The sequence below is a fragment of the Ricinus communis genome, chromosome 9, assembly GCF_019578655.1.
Source record: "Ricinus communis isolate WT05 ecotype wild-type chromosome 9, ASM1957865v1, whole genome shotgun sequence".
NCBI lineage: Eukaryota > Viridiplantae > Streptophyta > Magnoliopsida > Malpighiales > Euphorbiaceae > Ricinus > Ricinus communis.
In genome coordinates this window covers 5,926,587-5,946,745 of record NC_063264.1, presented here as the reverse complement: position 1 = coordinate 5,946,745, position 20,159 = coordinate 5,926,587, and the positions used below count along the sequence as shown (strand labels likewise).

The window sequence follows — 20,159 nt, the reverse complement described above, 5'->3', positions numbered from 1 at the left end:
TATCAATTCCAAGTATGTAACAATTAGGGACAGATTGGCTGCGAGGATGTAACTGGCAAATGGGCGCATAAAGCAAATTACACAAATCACATGGTTAATAATCAGTTACCCTATTTGAAAATGGACAATGTACTGCACAATGAAGAGTGGCACCTTGATCAGTAATTATGAGTTGTCATTGCTTGTCTTATTGTTTTAGCATAGCACCTTGCACCAATAGCATTTTGGATTTTACAGCTATGCAAAAAATTAAGCTACGCATATGTAAAAACTGGCTTCATTGCGCATCCTAAATCAACTGGCAAACAGCGTCCCTGCCTTGCTGGCACTAAAAACGATATTTACAGGGTTAAAGTCTGAAATACTTTTCCTATATACGAACGGAATCAAATGTCATCTTACAGTGTCCTATTCTTTTGCTGATATTTTCGAGCCAGGTCTTCAGCATGCAAAGGCTGCGTCTCATAGCCAGTTTATGCTTGTCTAAAAATATCATACAACTCTTACAGCAGAATTACTGCGCGTACTTCAGAATCAGAAGCAGAAGAGTTGAGACGCTCCGCCACAAGGTGGTGTTCTTTTTCCAAAGAAAATCATACAACAGGAAGACTCGGCTATCTTGAATAGCAAGATAACTAAATCAAATCAATTTGGTCAGTAATATGCAAGGATCAGTAATCAAGCACATGCTTCCAATATGTTTGAAGTTAATTAGACAACATACCGCAAAAACAGTGCCTTTTAGGAGACAACAGTGGATTCCTTCTTCTGGTTTGGCATCATGACAACCAATTGCAACTTGCCTGCCTGACATTGTTTCACTGGATTTCGGAATATTGTGACCCTTGCCGAATTATTACTTGAAAGAAAAACATGAGCAATGCTAAAAGATTCACCCTTTTCAACTGCAAATTGCCACTCTCTCGTTGATATAATGAACCAGTCCTTCCTTGCCGATTTTGTGGCTTTCACTTCAAAGTACTCCCTGCTATCTTCCTCACCTACAACTATATCATAAGGTAACCCAGTTTCACTATCTTCATTAACCCACTTTACAACACTTTCACCAAATTTTTCAGTTAAATATTTAAAGGCAACACGTTCTCCTAGTCTTCCAGTAAGTAATAATTGTGCAGCATTAGCTGTTCCAGTATTCAACTTCTCTCTGTTAAAAAATCTAGAGGAACTTGGTTCATGTTTCTCAGACATGAGAGGTAAGTCAACAGGGTCAGATGCAATATCCACATTTAGAGATTGATTGCAAGCATGAGCAAGATGATCATCTGGATTTTCAGTGCTTACTATCATGGGTCTTGCTGTGTTCTCTTCAATGATCCAAGAATCAATTTCAATTGGCACGGAAGTATCTATATGTGTGACATTGTCCTTTGAATCATCCTCCAGACTTCGACCTAAACTATTAGGATGTGATACAACAGCCTGGGTCTTAAAACCATTTGTATGAGCATATTCAAAACCTGGTGCAGTTTTCCAATCAACAGGTGGCCAATTAGAGCTGATTCCCACTTTCCTCTTGGACTTCCAGCTCTTGTTCTCGTTCGTTGCCACTGGCGCAACACCTTTCTGATGTGATTCACCATTCTCTATCAAAGAAGAAATGGAAGAGAGTGACCAAGCAGATTCATTGTCAGGAAGCTTTGGCACCTTTTGGCTGTTCATGATGAAGAACTCTGTTTGGTCCTCAGTGGAGCCAGATTCCACCATGGTTGTAATCATGTGAAGGAAATTCGCCAAGTGTAAATCTGAAGCTCCATCAAAGAATAAACGAGAAAGCTCCAAAAACACTGCATGTGAATCTGATTCTGAAGTTATGTACAAAGTATTGCCCTGAAATCAAACAAAAAGGGATATGATTATGCAGGACATGTCACTATTTACATATCATAGATTTGTACCTATGATCAGTTTACCGAGTTTTAGAGAATGATATCATAGACTAAGAAGAATATTTCTATAGGTTTAGACATCTATTCTTGAGATCAAGTGACCACAAACCTAGCTGGTTTCAAATGCCATAACTTTATGGGCGTGCAAAACACTCTCTAGTAAAAAAAAATGAAATTAAGAGATGAGGGATTGTATTCCATACCTGCAGTAGACAGCTACATTCATATCGCTTTTTAGACGCACTGCCAGAACTTTTTATGACATTCCTGTAAAATAACTTCTCAACAACAGTAATTTTCAGCTGCTTTATATTACTGAATCCAGACTGCTTAAGTTGGAAATATTTTTCAGGATGTAAACTACAAATATAGCGTTGAGCATAAGGAAGAGACCATTCAACCAGTAAAGCTTTGAAGCTAGAGTCTGCTGGACCATAGTATATTGCTTCACGAGTTATGATCTGCATAATATGCATCAAAAAGAAAGATAACAATATAAAAAATGAAGGAAAAGAAATGAAAAAAATATCCTAAATGAGAATTATCACCAGTGTCATTAGAGCAACTGCATATTGCAGCACGCCTTCAGAGTTGATAATAAAAGAATCTTTTTTCATTGTCATTACGAATTTTAAAATAAAAAAAGAAAAAACCTTAGAAGTATATCATGTTAACTCAAATAAGAATCCATAAGATGTTGCGAGCCAAATAGCCCTCCTATTGGTTCCTACTTCAAAAGTTCAGGGGCTTCCACCACTGTGTCCCCACCTTCCCCTTTGAATTGAGGGAAAGAATAACAATTCATCAAACATGCTAAAATTGTTTTCAACTGGTTACCAATTTGCACTATTATTGCATGCTCAGCTATTAGATATGTAACTGAACATGCAGTTATATAAAAGCGCCTTAGCTAAGTCATCTTGAATTTGTTGACAGGCTAGTCAGTTAGCAAGTAATCTGAAGCTCAAATTTATTATGCAGGCACATTTACATATCCATAAAATGTAGGATAAACTCCACTTCATTTAACAGAAAGAAATAAAGAATACCATAGTCTTATGTCGTGAAAGTTATAAGAACCCAAACGCGAATAAACAGAGGAAGTAATTGCAACAGCAAAAGGACTGGAAAGAAAACTAGTATTCGTGAAAAATAATAAATCTAGATTTGATCATTGAACAAGTGAGCCGCCAATACCATAACAACAATAAGCACAAAAAACGATAATGACAATAAGCATGCATGTCTGATTGATACCATCACCCAACAGATGATGTTCGGTGCATAACAATGGATGTCAATATTAGGTTTATGCAATTAAATGTCATTAGGTAATGAAAATATATAGATAACACTTCTCGTTAAAAGACTTCATGGTGAATTGCAATAGAATTTTTCAGCAAAAGCTTTCTGGGTCTGGGGTGATCTCCACAAGACATGACATAAATAAGTGATATTTAGTTATTTAGGTCTAAAATCATTGATTTCAAGTTAGCTGCATGACATCATTAAATTGTAGCATATATAGAAAATTATAACCCATGATGATGTCAAGAGAACTTGAGCTTCACTTTCTAAGCATCAATGTGAACTGTGAAGTGAAAATAGGCATAAATATCACGATATTGAGAAGTTAAAAACAAGTTAAATGGAAACAGAGAAGGGGGCCGACTAAAGAAGGGAGTATGGGAGAGGTAGTTGTTCAAGGGCAAGCCAGTTACCTCCGATAGAGCAGGAATCCCTAAATTTTGCATGAGGTCAGAGACTTTAGCTCGAAGCATATCTTCCTCATGATCACTAAGATTGCCAAAGTATATGAAATCAATATTGTCCATATCCTTGAATATTTTCTTCAAATTCTTATCATCACACCAGCACACCAGACCATATGAAGGGTGTAATGAAACCCACTTATCTTGTAAAGTGGGAAGTACTGTATATTCCACTTTCAGAAGACATTCTTTCATATGAATGATATCTTCAGAACTTAGAAATCCAGATTTCAGCTCATCAGTCCACTTCAAAAAGACTTGCAAAACCTAATGAGAAAAGGAGACACTTAGATTGCAGCACAACTTCATAACTTCAAAGCCGTACTACATTAAAATTGGTGACTTACCGTGCCAGCAGCCTGTGAAGGCAATGCAACAGTTGACAGCTGTTTTAGAATATCAAAATAGCAACCACAAGAAGGGATCTCACGTACTCCACACTCTTTAACAAAAAAATCATGGAGCCCTGTATAAATATCGCATAATGTCTTGCTTACAGGCTGCTTAGGCAGACCTGCCAATCCATACCGAGGATGAATCTCCTTCATGCGGTCAACAGAGCCAATTGGATCATGCCAATAAACATCTTCAGACGATAAGAACACACCAAACACCATATCGTCATGCCTTAAACCAGATTCAAATGGAACAAAAATAAATGGTGCCAAATGGAGTGCCTCCGAAATTTGCTTCTTTGAAGCAGCCATTTCATCCCAGATAAATGTGTATAATTTGGACATTTGTGCTATGCTGCACATAGAAATGCCATTTCAATAACAGGAAGAGGATTACCAGCCAAATAAGAGAGTCAACATAGACATATGTACAACAAAGGCCTTATGTAACATGAAGAAAAACCAAGTAATAATCAGAATATGGCAAAATGGCTAGGCATCCTTGATTTAGTTAAATACAAGCAATTCAAGTACCGAAATAAGGAGTGGACTGCACAGAATCATAATTACATTTAAGAATAGTAAATAACATAATTTCCTCAATTTTGTAATACACATGATTAATTAGATATCTCTTAGAACAAAAGTTATGTAATACCTGGCCTTGAAAGGGGTTTCTGATTTCCTCCATACTCTTAAAAACTTCAGAGCATCATCCAGAGTAACTTTAGTCTTAAAGCCAATATCACTTAACAACTTTGAGCTTGTCACCTGTTCCAAAGAGAATATAGCAGAACAAATCATGCGATAACAGCACAAGTAGGTTATCATGTCCATCTTTATCTACAAAGCCCACCCACCTACACAGGCATTCATAAACAAAAACAATTCTAACACCCACCAAACCCCATTAACTCAAAAAATTTAGAAAAGAAAGAAACACAGAAACGAATGCACAAAGAAATGATATTCAATAATGAAATTAGACACAGTCCTTGCAGCATGTATCATAAACAGACTGAGTTTCATTACAACATACTTTCTTTCACAAGTAGTCCTATATTTTGCTTGCATCTCCTACGACAACCCATTAATTGATTTGAGACATTAAAACCTTTGCTATATCATCACTCGGCTCTCAATAGTCAATATGTACATTTGTCTTTTTGAAAGGGCAGAATAAAGTTGAAACCACTCGGTTTGAATTCTCACAATAATAATACCAGGAAGCAATGTGCTTTAAGTGGGATTAACAAGTTTTAATCATCAAATATTAAATTGGAATTGAATAATTATACTAACCTTCGGAAGAGCATATGGAGCAGAACTACCCAGGATTGATCGTACCACATCACAATCATTGAATAAATCTTTAGGGTAGTGGAGTTCATTATCCATGGTTGATACTACCCATTGAACATCATGGATGCTTCTTAAAAAGCAAGACTTGAAGGTTCTGCCAGCAACACTAGATTTTGAATTGTAGTAACCAGTAGCTTTCTCACTGAAGCTATCATCCCACATTCTGTCAAGAATCTCCAAGAGATATTTACAACATTCCCTATCACCAGTCTTGGACAATATAGACAATATTTGTGCTAACTCAGAGGATTCCCAATCTCTGGCAATTGATCCAGGACAAAGCAGGTCGGCATCGCATTTTACATTCTTCAACACAGTTTGGAGTAGATCAGAAATATTTTTCTCGATTTGAATAACTTGAACAAAGTCTGTAACACCAATTTCCTGGAAAAATACTCTCCACTTCATCAGCCCATTGGACAATGAATCATTTACTGAGTGCTTCAAATAGGTGAGATCAATCTCATGCCATTGAATATCCATAACATTAATTAATTTATTAATATCTATAGGATTTCCAAAATCTTTACTGAAATGCAGAGGTGTTTCAGCAGGCCTTCTATATCCAAAATTTGTTAATATAAAGGCTTTACTGTGTAACTCAGAGATAATATATTTTCGTTCCATACAACAATGGGGGCAGCTAGACTGTAGGTGGATCATTACAAAGCAAAGATAATCTGTCATTAATTCTTTGTTTCTATCACTGACTTTTTCATTAGATAAAGCTGGTAAAACATGAACCTTCACAATTTCATGAGCAGAAAGTTGTTGAACACCAATTTTTAGAAGCATCGTAGCACTATTGTCCACCAAAGTTCCATCAGCCACTGATGCAGAAAAGAGGGCAGGGTTTACAATTCGAAGTTTAGCGTATAATTGTGGAAAAGCCTCCAGCTCCTGTGCACCATCAAATCCAGCACTTAAAATATCAGAATGTAACCAAATTGTACCCCTGTCCAATGAGCTGTATCTACCGTCTGAAAGGGGAATAAATGGAATCTGACGGAGGTTATCTATGAGATCAGTTGGTCCAGAAGAATGGGAAATCATAATATAGAGAGTGTTAAGTAAAGAAGATAACCAACCAAGACCCATCGATTTTAGGCCACTTGTTGTGTGAGATAAACAGGTCATAAATTTTATGAGAATTTCAGGTCCATACTCCATAATACCAAGTGCCCTTGCAAGTGAATCAGACAAGATTATATTCTTATCTAAGAATCCAAGACCAAGGTGCTCTTGAAGCAAGCCATCAGGTAGAAGATTGCGAGCTTGTTCATTCCAACCTCTCAGAACATTACATGGAGGGACCATATTGCAATTGTCCCCCTCCAGGAGGAGACAACTCGTCCTTCGCAATTCTAAAGCAATTGCTTTAGGGAGCCCAGAAAAGAAACCATGCACCTCACCAACAAGCGGAACAAAGCTCATATAAACTGCCACAGCTTTTCCTGGATTATACCTAAAACAAGAAAGAGCACAAAATGATCTCTCTGCACTTACAAACAAATCAGGAAACTTTGTCAACAACCACTCATTCCAGGGATCATTTTTATCTACTTCCTCTCTAGATGAAGGAAGAACAAAGTCGCCTTGCAGAATAAATTTCAGTCCATACGTTCTTAAAGGAAGAAAAGCAAAAACAGGCTGTTGGTCCAAACGTGGATAGTAATCCCCATTTTCTGACTCCTCCAGTGTAAATGCTACGGCAATTTCAGTAGTCTGAACTTTAGGACGACTAGCATGTGCCTGCAACTTTTGAGATGCAACAAGCCAAGTCATTTTATCTTTTCCACAAGAAACCTTTATAATCCCATCTTGCAAAATCTCTTTTCTCATTACAAGGAGCGAATCATTGAGCATGTTCCGAAACATAATACATTGAAGACGATGAAGAAAGAGTAGTAAAGAAGGATGAAGATCTGCAAACATTTTCATAGCAGTTTCTTCTGATAATTTTGACCGAAATGGAAGCACAATACAAGTGTTCCAATGCTTTTTGTCCTTTTGACCAGTCTCTCTGGACACCAGCCTGCTAAACAAGTCAACATCGCAAGCAGGAACAACTGTGGGCAAAACGAAACCAATCTGACCCTCACTTATATCAAACTTGATATGAAAACCATTGGAATGAATCTCTGGAGCATCGGTTACCTGCAAAAGGGAAAGATCATCCAGTGAGGGAATTTGTATAAAAGATATCCACACTCATAAATACCAACTTTCTCAAGTTATGACTCAAATTAACAATATATAAGATAACAAAAGAAATGCGATTTTATACTTTTCTCATGCAAACCATGACTTTAGTCTTTTTCAGTAGGACGCCAAATATGGGACACAAAACATGGGGTAAGCCTTTCCTTCCATAACTTAATACATAGCGGTGAATAACTGACACTAAATGGGCCATGGGATTTGCAAAACAGGATGTTCTGAGGTTTTTTACGGGCCATGATGAGCAGCCTTGCAAACTCCCAATTTTATTGAATCTTGTTTATTTGGTTTGGTTGTTTTCATATACTATGGTGATGGTTGTTTTGGCTTGTCTTTGGTATGTGTTTAATGATTAATTGATGTTGTGTGGGTAATAGGAGTACAACTCTACAAAATCTCAAACCCCAATTGATTGCTCGTGTTCTAGATATCCAAAGTGGTTGAGCACCACATGGATTTTAGTTCGGCAAGTCAGTAAAATGAGTAATATAATATATGTTTCTATTCATATTAGCCCCTATTAAATTGCATTGACATGCCTAGAGTTATTGGCATTATTGACCATTGTAGCGTAGCATATTGGTGAATAACTCCCACCATATTTGTGGAAATTGGTCCTTGAACCAAGATCCATCCACTCCCAACAACTATAAAGAGCATGAGGAGACCAATCAAGGAGATGTGGTCATGAATTATGATGGGACTGTAAGAAATGTCTGCAGCAATCCAATCACCCAATCTGAGTATGGGGGGAAGGCTGGACCTAAGTTACAGAGTTCATTCCTTGCCTTAATTTGCACTCTCCATTATATATTGGAATAAACAAATTTCAGTACGATTCAGTTCCATAATACAAGGCATGGGAGGCTGATAAAGCAGGAGAAGAAAAAATACCCGAAAAACTGATTTGAAGCCAATCCCTTTCTGCCCTATGTATCCAGTACCGGATGCTTTCTTGGTTGAATTTCCAACATCACAAAGAGCTCTGATGTTTTGAGCCAAGAAGCCTTGCTCATTATTTAAAATGACAATACCTGATTCTTGAAGAATAAATGTGAGAGTTGGTTCTACACTTCCTGAATAAATATTATCATCAGCATTTTGAACCTGAAGCATCATTTTCCAAGGGGTTAAGGACAAATATAATAATAAAAGAAAGTGCATCAGAAACATAAAAATTATTTCCTAGAGAACAAATGAACAGAATACAACTCATCGACTGTATTTCAAATAACAACTAAAAGTAGATTCATAAATCTGAGATTCTTATTCCATTTCATTCCATATAACACCAAAAATTTGTGAGAGCAACACAATTTATGTTACCGAAACACATATGCTGTGCTCATACTTTGCATGCAAGTAGCACATTGCTGCTGATGTCTAGTTGAAGCATTGATTTTCATTTCATTTCACATAAATGCATGCTTTAAGCAAATCTAGTTTAGCAGATAACAGTGGAGTGTTGTTTTCTTTAACATTTCTAAGATAGCATAATATTGTAAGCTAGTTTCAAGTCTTGATTCCTAAAAGTAGCCCTTGAAACAAATCGCAAAACACACCTTGTTGGTTGCCGCTTATGGTGGTATTCTTATCAGTTAACTCTTCTATGAATCAGGACTGCATTGGTTTATAATTTAAATCGAACTTAACTAGGTTTGACTATAAGGTGTTGTATATTATCCAAAATCGTTATAGGTTTTATGTTTCATTCCTTTTACCTTAATATTCTTTACTAGAAAAACTTTTTATTCAAGAAACAATGAGTTGAAAGAACAGCCCATGGTCTATCAATTATAAAGCCTTGTACTTCACCTCTTCAACCATTGAAAGTCGGAAAATTTTTCAGAAAACCTTATTTTATTGTTAAGTCGGTAAATTTTGTAGACTACATTCCATAAGCAACATTTAAGCATGTGAAAACAACAATTTTAGCACAATGAAGACTCTGCACAGCTCAAAGAAAAGAAGAAGCTAAGGAGTAAAAGAAACACCTTTTTCAAATTTAGAAAAGGAAAAAAGAGGCTCAATATATATATCTCCCAACTACAATCATCAAGCCACTAATAGTAAACTCTTGCATAGAATTCTGTGTCAAAACAAAAAGCAAAATAAAAGAATAGCTGACTTACCAGCTCAAGAAGAAAATGAGAATCCTCAGAATATAATTCCTGAGAAAGACAGTGAAGTGCTCTCCCTAAGCGAGCGTGTTGCTTTTTCAAAATGGTGCTCTCTGTGCTTGAAATATTTGGATCCAAACCAAATTCATCTCTCCTGATAGACTCAATTACCAGGGCTGCATCCTTCAGTTTGTTACTCTCAGAAGATTCTTCTGCACAACCCGTGGCTGTTGCATCACCAGAAACTACTGCATCTTGAATTGTAGGGCTAGTTTCAGTACTTTCTTCATTATGACCATCTTCCGCAAGATGCATATTTGTTTTCCCATCACCACAAGAATACATATCCAGTGTGTTTTGCACATACCTCGAGCCTGTGCTTAGCACAGGTGTGGCAGCTCCCAGGGCTGGCTCAAAAGATGTGAATGAGTCAGTACTAATGGTGGAAAAAAATGTGTGGTAATCATCAATCCACTCCACTAAACCAATGGATAATCCTATTTCATGAAGCATGATTCGTTCTTTTTGGCTGCACTCACATAAAATGGCTGAAGGGGCATCTTTAGCGACAGAGTGCATCCCGGAAAGCAGCACATCAGCTGCAAAACTACGAAATTCTGAAGGAAGATAACCAAGACAATCGAGTACAAATCTCGAGGCAGCAGGCAGCACCCGATTAATTTGGAACAAGTTCTTATGTGCTTGACCACTTAAAGTATTAGCTGCCTTATCAACTGCTTTGCCATGCAACAAATAATTTCTATTCTCCTGCACATCCATATTTTCAAAATGATTCTTGAAAATGACATCAAATGCTTGGCGTGCATAACATTTTAGGAGGGACAAAGGAATATGCTTTTCCCCTCCAGCCAATGATAACAGGGATAACAGCTTGACTGCTGTTTGGAAAGGTGATCCCTGAAGTGCAGCTTCCAAGAACGAGTCCACATTAGCAGACTGATCAATTCGAATCACCTTACCATCCTTTGTGACCAAACACAGCAATTCTTTGGCATTCACTTCATTCAACAACCATTCAACAAGAGGACCAAGAGACGGAGCAAAAATAAGGTCCCAATGTGACCATGAGGTCAAATCGCACAACATTGGCGCCCTAAGCAAAACCTCAATTGCACTCTGGGAGGTGATGGACTCAAAGGCCATCATTTTCTGGCCACTGTTGGTTCTTACTGCAGCAGTTTCGACTGTATGGTCTTCCCTTAACATGTCTCCAATATAATGTTCTCCTAACAATGCAGCAGAAAACTGGACACATTTGGAGAGTACATTATTCTTATGTTGAGCCACAGTCTGTAGAAACTCTTCCATTGAGCCATTTTCCATAATTTTAAAACTAATTAAAGGAAATTGCTTTATAAGCAATGCAGAAATCATCTGTTTGGAGATAGTTTCACTCTCCCATAAATTATTTGATGCTTGTGATACTAAAAATATCAACTGATGCTGGAGCACAGAAACCTCCAAAGGCGGCTTTTCACATATATCAGCAGCAAAAAGCTTCTGTAATTCAGTAGGTAATAGAGAAGCATGTTTCTCTAAGAACATAAGAAATTCCCCATGACCAAGGAATTTGAATTCCTTGATACCAAACTGGTCAACAAGCCAAAACTCACAATTGCACAGCTTCTTCAAGGAGATAAATTTGTCTTCCAAAAGCAATTTGTCATTGCTCTGGAATTTTTGATCAAGCTCATAGTACCTAGTAATTTTCCCAATAATTTCATCAACTGTAACACCTGTTAGGCATATTAATCAGCAAGTAGATAAGTAGTCTCTAGCAAATTTATGTAAGCAATACTTGTATAAGAAAATTTGTTCATATAGTATGAGACAAGATGTATTTAAGAGAACCTTTGAAAACCCAAAGAATGCTAGGTCCTGAAAAGTGCCAATGAGCCGCACCAATACTCAAGTAAGATAATTTTGGAAGTCTGTGCCAACTATTTGATAATGCTAATTTTGTTCAAGTATTTGACCTAAGACTGTTCTGTTAAATATGTTCGTACACACTATTTTTTGTACCAAAAACTTGAGTAACAAAAACTAATAGCAGTATAGCACCAAATAAACATGGGAAAACAAAAGCCAAAAAAAAATTTAGGACTACCGTGCAACTATAACACAGTAAAGACTCAGTTGCAGAAAAGTAGCACTCACTCTGTGTTGGCAGCAAACTGCATTGGGGGACAACTGATTTATGCTTTTCAGCTGGTTCAACATCAATGCTTTCATATTCAGAAAAGGTGTTGGTCAATTCATGTTGGTTTACAGATTGGAAAGCATCATATATGCTATCCAACATTCCAGATTTCATAGCCATCACCTGTAAAATTGATGAACCAACTTTGTTCAATATCCAACATGTCAAATAGGCATAAACCAGAAAATAAGAACTGGACAGCTCAACCACCCAAAGGATAAGTAGCAACATAGATATTGGTTGACACTTGAACAGTCAAAAAGATAAACAAGATAAAAATTCCAGTCACTTTAACAAACTTTAACCTTAATTTGTAAAGTACACTAATCGACTATTTAAGACATTACTGTTGACCTAGTAAAAGTATCATGGTTTACCATATATATATATATATATATATAAAATAATTAATCTTCAGCAACAAAAATAAAGCCTAAGATCGCACACGTCTAAAAACATCAAGAGCCAACAACTACTGGTAAATCAGGGGTATGTGGCTGAAGCCTTTCAAACTAAAGCTGAATTATCAAAGCAAGCAAACTGAACCTAAACCACCGAAAAAAGAAAAGGGAAAGAAGAAGAAGAAGAAAGTGGTAAATGAAATTAGTATAACTGAAAGGAAGTGTTCAACAAACTTTTTGTGTCAGACTGAATTATTTACTGCACATCTCATGAGTAAATTGAGCAACACCTTCTAACCATAACTTTCAGAGATTTATCTTTTTGAAGATAGAAAGTTTTACAATAAATGATTTGAGAGTTCTACTTTTCAATTTCCATTAGGAGTGGTTTGAAGATAATAAATAACTAATGCAACAACAGTTATAAGCAAGCCTTAGTAAGCTAGAACAAAGCAGACAAAGGATGAACAACTTCTAACCAACACCCACACCATTCTTGTCTTCGTTGGTAGGTTGTTTGCTAATCGTTAAGTACTTATTGTAGAAGCAGAATGGTACAATTAATATGATACAAGTTCCAGTGATTTTCCACTCAAAATGTTTTCCCAAGGCATAAACTATCAGATACATTGCTGCATTATCAGCAAAAGAGTAATATCATTACTTCCAGTTTTTCTCTTTTCCTTTTTCAGGTAACTACAGAATCCAGCGTATCTAATAGGATAATGTGGCTGGCAATTCTACGTTGTTTATTAAAATGAGCAGATCCTTCTGGCCAACTAAACATTAACCTAGCCAATCCTAGGCATGCATACTAGCATAGGATTAAATTACTTCTATCTGGTTAGAAATGAATACGGGTATGAAAGGACAGAAGCACTGCCCAGACTACTAAATGTTTTGACACAAAGTGGTAAACAAAGGTTATGCGGACAGAAACAGATAAGAATTTGTGATCGCATGTTTTTATGAAGTATAAGACTGGAAAAAAAATGGCCTAGGCCCCTCTTTTCTCCAAATGAGCAAACTTCCCTTCTACTTCCTTCTGAACACTTCTGTGAATCAAACACAGGGGAGTGCCCTTCCCTTCTCTGGCCTCAAGTATAAGACGAGCATACTTTTCTGTGCCATTTGACTTGCATAAATTTGATTCAAAATAAGCAATCCAAAAGGACAAAGAAGTTGATTACCAGTTCCAATAGGCTTAGCATCAAATACGTAAAATATACCCTAATAAAAACTTACATCCGATATCAACACAAGCTATTTCTATTTATTTACCAATCCGTAATAAAATATTTTACTAACTGAACCTCAATCCCAAACTAGTTGGAGCTTGCTATATGGATCCATTCCTCAATCCCAGTGATCCCACCAAGTCAAAGGCTACATCTTCAAAAAGAACTGGTATGGATAAATCTTTTTAATTAGTTCCCCCTATATTAATATGTTTCCCCTTCATTTTTTTATCTCCTAACCCAAAGAAAAAGGAACATGCATAAAAGTAATTATTTATGCAACTATCCTTAAATATAAACACTGTTGCCATCCACCATGATTATGATAATCAAATCTACCATAATTACTTACAGCGACATTCAGCAATCCAACAGATGGGTTTGAGACAAATGCCCATTTGATTCTTTTCCTGTGTCGACCATCCAGGGGTCTATAAAATTGAACCATTTTCTCAAAAACCTACAAGCACAAAAAGACAGTCAATGAGGAACACACTTCATACACTGAAACATAGTTGTTAAAGGCGAAACGCACACCAATGTGATAAGGGCTCTTGATGCCTGAGGCGCTAGGCAGAAAAAAATAAAATAAATAAAACAAGACATGCATAAAATAGAAAACTTTACAAACAACCAAAAAAAAGAAATAAAAAGATCATGACAATCATGTTTAAGAATCATTTAACAAACAATAAAAATACATGTTCAAAATAGATAATAAAAGTAAAATATAATATTATAAATAACTAGAAGTCCTAGATTGGTAAAAATCCTAAAGCATCTTCCATTACTAATTTACTACAAGTCTATAATTATGGTCTTGGTCCTACTCCTACATTCCTAGTCTCCTAATAAATATTAATTATAGTCATCTTGTCAATCATCATTATTAAGCTTCATACAGTCTTCTTCTTTAAAATCCTCTCCCTCTTCTCTTCTTTTTCTCGATCAAATGTCTTTTTGCCCTAATATTCTTTCTTTCTTTTTTTAATTCTGTGGAGATAATCAAGCGTGGGTAGGTCTACATAGCCTATATTAAGTCTATGATGAAGGGTTAAGATCATTTCATGTCTTAAAAAAAAATAAACAAATAAAATTCAAAATATTACAAACCTTAGGTCTGAGGTGCAAAAAGGCACGCGCCTTAGTAAAGTCGGCTGCTTCCTTGGCTTGAGGCGCTAAAGCTTGCGCTTTGTGCGCCTCTCGCCTCAAGCGTGCCTTTGACAACTATGCACTTAAGAAAAAGAAAGAATAATTAAAATTACCAATTCGTGCATAACGTCGAAAAGTCACTCATTATGAATGGCATACCAATTAATAATGACGCATCGGGAAAGGGTGGTGGTGGGGATAGGTGAGCTGGTTGAAGGGAACTACACCTTGAGCTTTAGATGCAGCTCATTAATTGTCTCATAAGTCATAACCCATCCTAGTTGGAAAACCTCCAAGTTTTCCGGAACTCAAAGCCATTGTGTGAGGCAATAGAAGGCTAAGATAATGCTCTTTTTTCCTTTTAATTTAATGATTACTTTTTCCTCGTTTTGATGCTCTTTACATTTCATGAGCTTCTCAACAAGTTATAGTAAAGCAACTTAGGGGAAGAGAAAAGAAAAGGAGACTCATAAACTAGGTATACAGATTTTGGTGCATCCTTTTACATGTCATGTACACAAGAAACATGCACACAAAGATTAAAGATGTGTTGTTTGGAAGGACCAAAAGGAGGAGGGATTTGTATTAGGTCCATAATATAGACTAGCTACATTTCCTTCCTATGGGCCCTATACATATTCTTCATATTTCCCATCCTTCATAACAAACAGCCTAAGGGAAAATCATAAGCTAGGTCATATAGAAGAGAGATGTGCCTAGTAAATGAAAGGAACAATGCGATCCTTCATGAGAGCAAAGATTTAACCTTGGCAGCAACCAAATGCAAAACTCGAGCTGTTTCTGTTGGTATGCGACAAGCACCATGCAGGTTCGATGTCCACTTTATACTATGTATTACCGACTTATGGAAACTATAAACAAAAGACTTTTCAAGAAATTAACTTCATAACAACTTGATCCGGGAAATTATCCTCTCACAGCTCAAATTACTGGCCAATTCCCTTTATAGTCATTAATCATACTAAAACACAATTTGATTGATTCCAATTCAAAAACAACTACAGGAATGTTTCAAGTCTATATATAATCTACTTACTACATTAATTCTCTTCATTTGCACACATTCATATAGTAACACTTCAGAGATAGAAATGAATTACCCTAGAAATTAACGATAAAGGTTTAGCTTCTATTGCTAAGTGCTAATTATAGCACCTACAATTATCAATAACAATGGTCTATTAGCACATTAACCAACAACCTAAAGTATCCCTTTACCTCCAAGAAAATCATTAAAAAAGAAATCCATCATATGAAAGTTCCCTTGCATAAACCAACAAGTCAACCACAAAAACTACCTGAAGCCAATAGAATGCAATAAATTTGGAAGAGAGATGATAATAGGTGATGTATAACTAATAATTGAGCATTGGATTCACTTGGAGGCCAGAAATGGTGATAAATTAAGTACTCAGTGAAAGAACATTATTATAGTTTTCCTTTAGAGAGCAGTAAAAGTGGATGTACAACTGACAAGTCTAGGAAAAACTTTACCTAGCACAGTATATACTAGTTGGCACTCCCTTGATGCCAAGGGTTATGAAGGCGCAAGACGAGGAGAACAGGATAGAAAAGCATGAGGGGAAGGGGAGGAGAAGAAAGGAGGAGATGGAAGTAGTTATTTATCTCCTGCCAATGTCAAAATTTTAGTTTGAAAAGTTTTCTTGAAACAGTATCTAAAATTCTTAATTTCACTTTCACCAAGAAAAATGGTCATATGTAAGATGTAATCAAGTCATTGCACTATTATAGATGTTAGAAAATTCATAAGGTAACCAATATTCCAGTCATTCAAAATCTCTTGCAAATATTAACATATACAAAGATATTTCTTCGACATCACATATTGCAACTTAGGTGGTTCTGCAGAATCCGTTTTTGTTTTTGTCAAGCACGCATACACCAATAAAAGCATCCTTATGAACAGAAGCAAACAAGACAGAAATTCAGAAAGAATTATCTTAGATTTGATGAAATGAAATTAATAAGGACCAACATCAGTGCAAGCAACACAGGCAACTTACCTCAGTCACAGTATGTTCCTTGCATGCGTCCCTCCAGGTTGTGATAAATGTTTCCATGGCATTATTAGATAATGAAAAATCCACTTCATCAGTCTTATCACCATTTTTGAGTGAATGAATATCATGCTTCTCCTCATTACCTTTAAGCAGTTTGGGAGGTGCAGAGGCCGTGCCGCTTAGCTCTTCAAATTTTCTTTTCCTTTCCCAGGAATCCAGCTTACTCCTACTCCTTAAGCGACTTGGGTTGCTAGTATGCCTCTTACGACTAGATTGGCTACCCACTTCACTTTCACCTTTCAAGCCCAGCCGTGACATTTCTTCAGTCGCAGATGGGTAAGGACAGGTACTCACCTTATCAGTACTATTCACATTCTGTAAAGAGTAATGGCTCCTCTCACCATTGCTGGTCATTGTATCATCATGCATACTATCATTACTTTCTTCACCCTCTGAGCTTGAGGAATCAAATCTTATGTGCTTTCCTTGGAAATCCTTATGCACCAAGGCAAAAGATTCTACACGTTGCGAGATGGCAGAAAAACGTTCATCCAGGTCCTTTTTCTGTGAGGAAAGAAGAGGATGTTTATGACATCTAGTGCCAGATCGCTTTGATGGTGCCCTCATTGAGGATAGACATTTTTTCAGAGTTGTATTTTTAGATCTCTTGGCTTCCTGAATAAACTTAATATGCATCCTGTGGCCACAAAAGGACAATGCAGTTTCAGTAGTAAGAAAATGAAAAAAAAAAAAAACTAATATAACATACTTCAATGTGCACTTCAAGATATATTACAACGTTTCCTACCACAGTGCTCTAAAACATGCAACAAAGCATGGTCAGCTAAACAAAGATTAGGGCACCATCAAAGCTGAACAAAGAAATTGTTTGGAAGATAACAGCAAACAAAGTTTGAGCAGACATTGTAAACTTAAAATGGAGGAAACTGAACATAATCCATAAATACGCACCCCAAACCTTGAATACGTACACCAAGATTTCCCTTCCCATTGACAGATCGCTTCTTCACTATGAAATCCAGAAATTCATCAGCCGTGATATCTTTTTCCTTAAAAGTACCCATGTACTCATGAAGGGTCAGAATAATGTCCTCAGTAGTTATCTTTAATACTTCAGTTGCATCACAACTCACAGAAAAATAATGCAAGACCAATGGGTGTCGCAGAAAAGGACCCAATTTCAGTTCTTCAAACTGCTCAATACCCTCATTCTCACAGATCGCCACCTCCAAATCATACAATGATGTAATTCTCCGAACAGCGACAAAGCAATGAATAAATGCATTGATCTAAATAAACAAAAGCAAAAGAGACAAAAAGAAAGTGAAAAAACGGAACATGTTCATTAAAATTAAAAGTGTTAGATAAAGCAATTGCTTGGTGAGAATATAAAGGAACACAAAGAGCATACTACACTATGCCCTGAACCCGGACTTAAGGAAATGAGTGAAACAGAAAGAAAACAATAAATTACAAAATCCTGGGCACGCAAGTCCACCATCTAAGTCAACTAAGAGTTACCTGAACTGTCGAACAGCCATATAAAAAAAAACAGATTGGGAAATTCCTATTTATTTGGTCTAAACATAAAATATCATTCCTTCAGTTTTTTTTTGTTTTTTGTTCTTTTCAATTCTAACAATATTTCAGCAAACCAAGGATATCTCTATGATTTTATTTCTCAATCAAGACAGAGAATGAGCCTTTTGTACAAGTTCAAACAAATGTGAGGGAAAGATTGTGTAGAACATTGCAGTACACCTCTTTCTTTTGATAACTCTTTAATATTGTATTCAAGGAAGAGGAAAACTCAAGCCAACCAAACCCAAGATTTACAATGCACCCCATCACATATAGGTTAGATTCTGCTACCTTAGACAAGATGAAATAAAGAAGCTAAAGCTCTTAGCCTTAGTATTCCTTCTATTTTAAATGTATCCCTTCTTTTTGTATGCATTTTCAATAACCAAACCAAGAACAGCATCCAGTTAGAGTTATAGGTTCAGAGCGAAATATGAAAAGCTGGCTGGCTCCAGGCATTCAAGCATGAATGATGGATTTTTCTACTGCCTGGTTTAGATTCTTAGAACCCAAGAATTCAGATAAAAAATTGTCATCTTTGCCTTTTGAAGTGTAATTAGTTTAATTATTTCGTCAAAACAGTTAAAAATCATAACCAATGACTTTATCAACAAAAACCCAAACAAGCAAGCTTTCACTTTAAGATCCTTTGACTTCCAAAGTTAAACTCATGAAATGATTTTACACAACAGTTTCACTTATCCCTTCTCTTCTAATACTCCCACAGCCAAATACAAATAGCTTGTAATTACCTTTCCTTCAGTGAGAATAAGCCGATGCAATGAGGGAACCTCCTGCATTGGAAACCCCAATGAGCCCCACGACTCAACCTGCAGTGTAACAAGTGCAGCCTGCGACACTCTCCATGCTGAAATACTCTCGGCAGCCGCAAGAAGATCTTGCCACGCCTTCTCTACTGCTAGGTCCACTTTTTCAACAAGTTCTTGTTTATGTTTGAGTTGTTTTCGTTTCCCTTTTGGATTCTGAAAAAGCATTTGATGAAGTGGTTGTTGCTGTAGTAATTTCCGACTTTGTTGTTGATGCTGTTGAGTTGAATCGTTTTGCGCATTCGGAGATGATTCCTGAGGTTGTTTTTGTTGTTGATGCTGCTGTTGCTGCTGTTGAACAGAATCATGTTGAGCCGTTTGATCGATTCTCTCTTCTTCAACCGGTTTCGGAGTTTCAGGAGGTAGGTTTTGTGCTTTTTGTTGCTGAACTAAGTTCTGTTGAGGTGAATTAGGGTTTTGAATCTGAAAGTTACGGTTTTGCTGCTGCTGCTGTTGAGTTTGAGGTATAGAGAACTGTTGAGGAAGAGAAAAATTAGAATGTTGGAATGGAAAATTAGGGTTTTGAATTGGAAAGTTAAGGTTTTGAAGAGAAAAAGGGAAGTAACTGTTAAAGTTTTGTTGTTGTTGTAAACTTTGATACAGAGTATTGGCTAGGTTATGAAAGTAAGCGTTTGGATTTTGAAGTGCAAAATTAGGGTCTGAATTTAGAGGAGGTGGTGGTGGTTGACCGTAATAGCCTCCACCGGCGCCGCCTCCTGGACGGAAGGGCGGACGGTGCCCTTGCATATTGTTAGGTTAAGAAGGCGAACTGTTAGGGAGAAGGATTTGAAGGAGGGAAATTTCAAGTATTTATATGGTAGTGGAGCTTAAAGGTTTTCGATGTTTAAGTGGCGGCATCAATTTGTGGCTCTGATCGTTAATCGAATCCGAGGGCTGATA

The 20,159-nt window shown here is 36.7% G+C and overlaps 1 protein-coding gene across 3 annotated transcripts; it reads right to left on the bottom strand.

Annotated features, from left to right (window-relative positions):
- Positions 1 to 154: 154 nt before the first annotated feature.
- Positions 155 to 20,159, bottom strand: LOC8280626 (protein NO VEIN). 3 transcript variants are annotated; one of them, XM_002518012.4, is made up of 14 exons: positions 19,185 to 20,157; positions 17,803 to 18,140; positions 16,834 to 17,527; positions 13,989 to 14,096; positions 11,955 to 12,120; positions 9,789 to 11,533; positions 8,551 to 8,763; positions 5,377 to 7,593; positions 4,733 to 4,845; positions 4,027 to 4,429; positions 3,629 to 3,946; positions 2,111 to 2,368; positions 725 to 1,848; positions 155 to 635 (listed from the first exon to the last, which is right to left on the bottom strand). In XM_002518012.4, the coding sequence occupies exons 1-13, from the start codon at positions 20,004 to 20,006 to the stop codon at positions 742 to 744; spliced, it is 8,502 nt and encodes a 2,833-aa protein (XP_002518058.2). In that variant the 5' UTR covers positions 20,007 to 20,157; the 3' UTR covers positions 155 to 635; positions 725 to 741. The 3 variants fall into 3 exon arrangements, with proteins under 3 accessions (XP_002518058.2, XP_048235529.1, XP_015574066.2); XM_048379572.1 differs by having other exon boundaries at positions 155 to 1,848; positions 19,185 to 20,159; XM_015718580.3 differs by lacking the exon at positions 17,803 to 18,140 and having other exon boundaries at positions 19,185 to 19,308.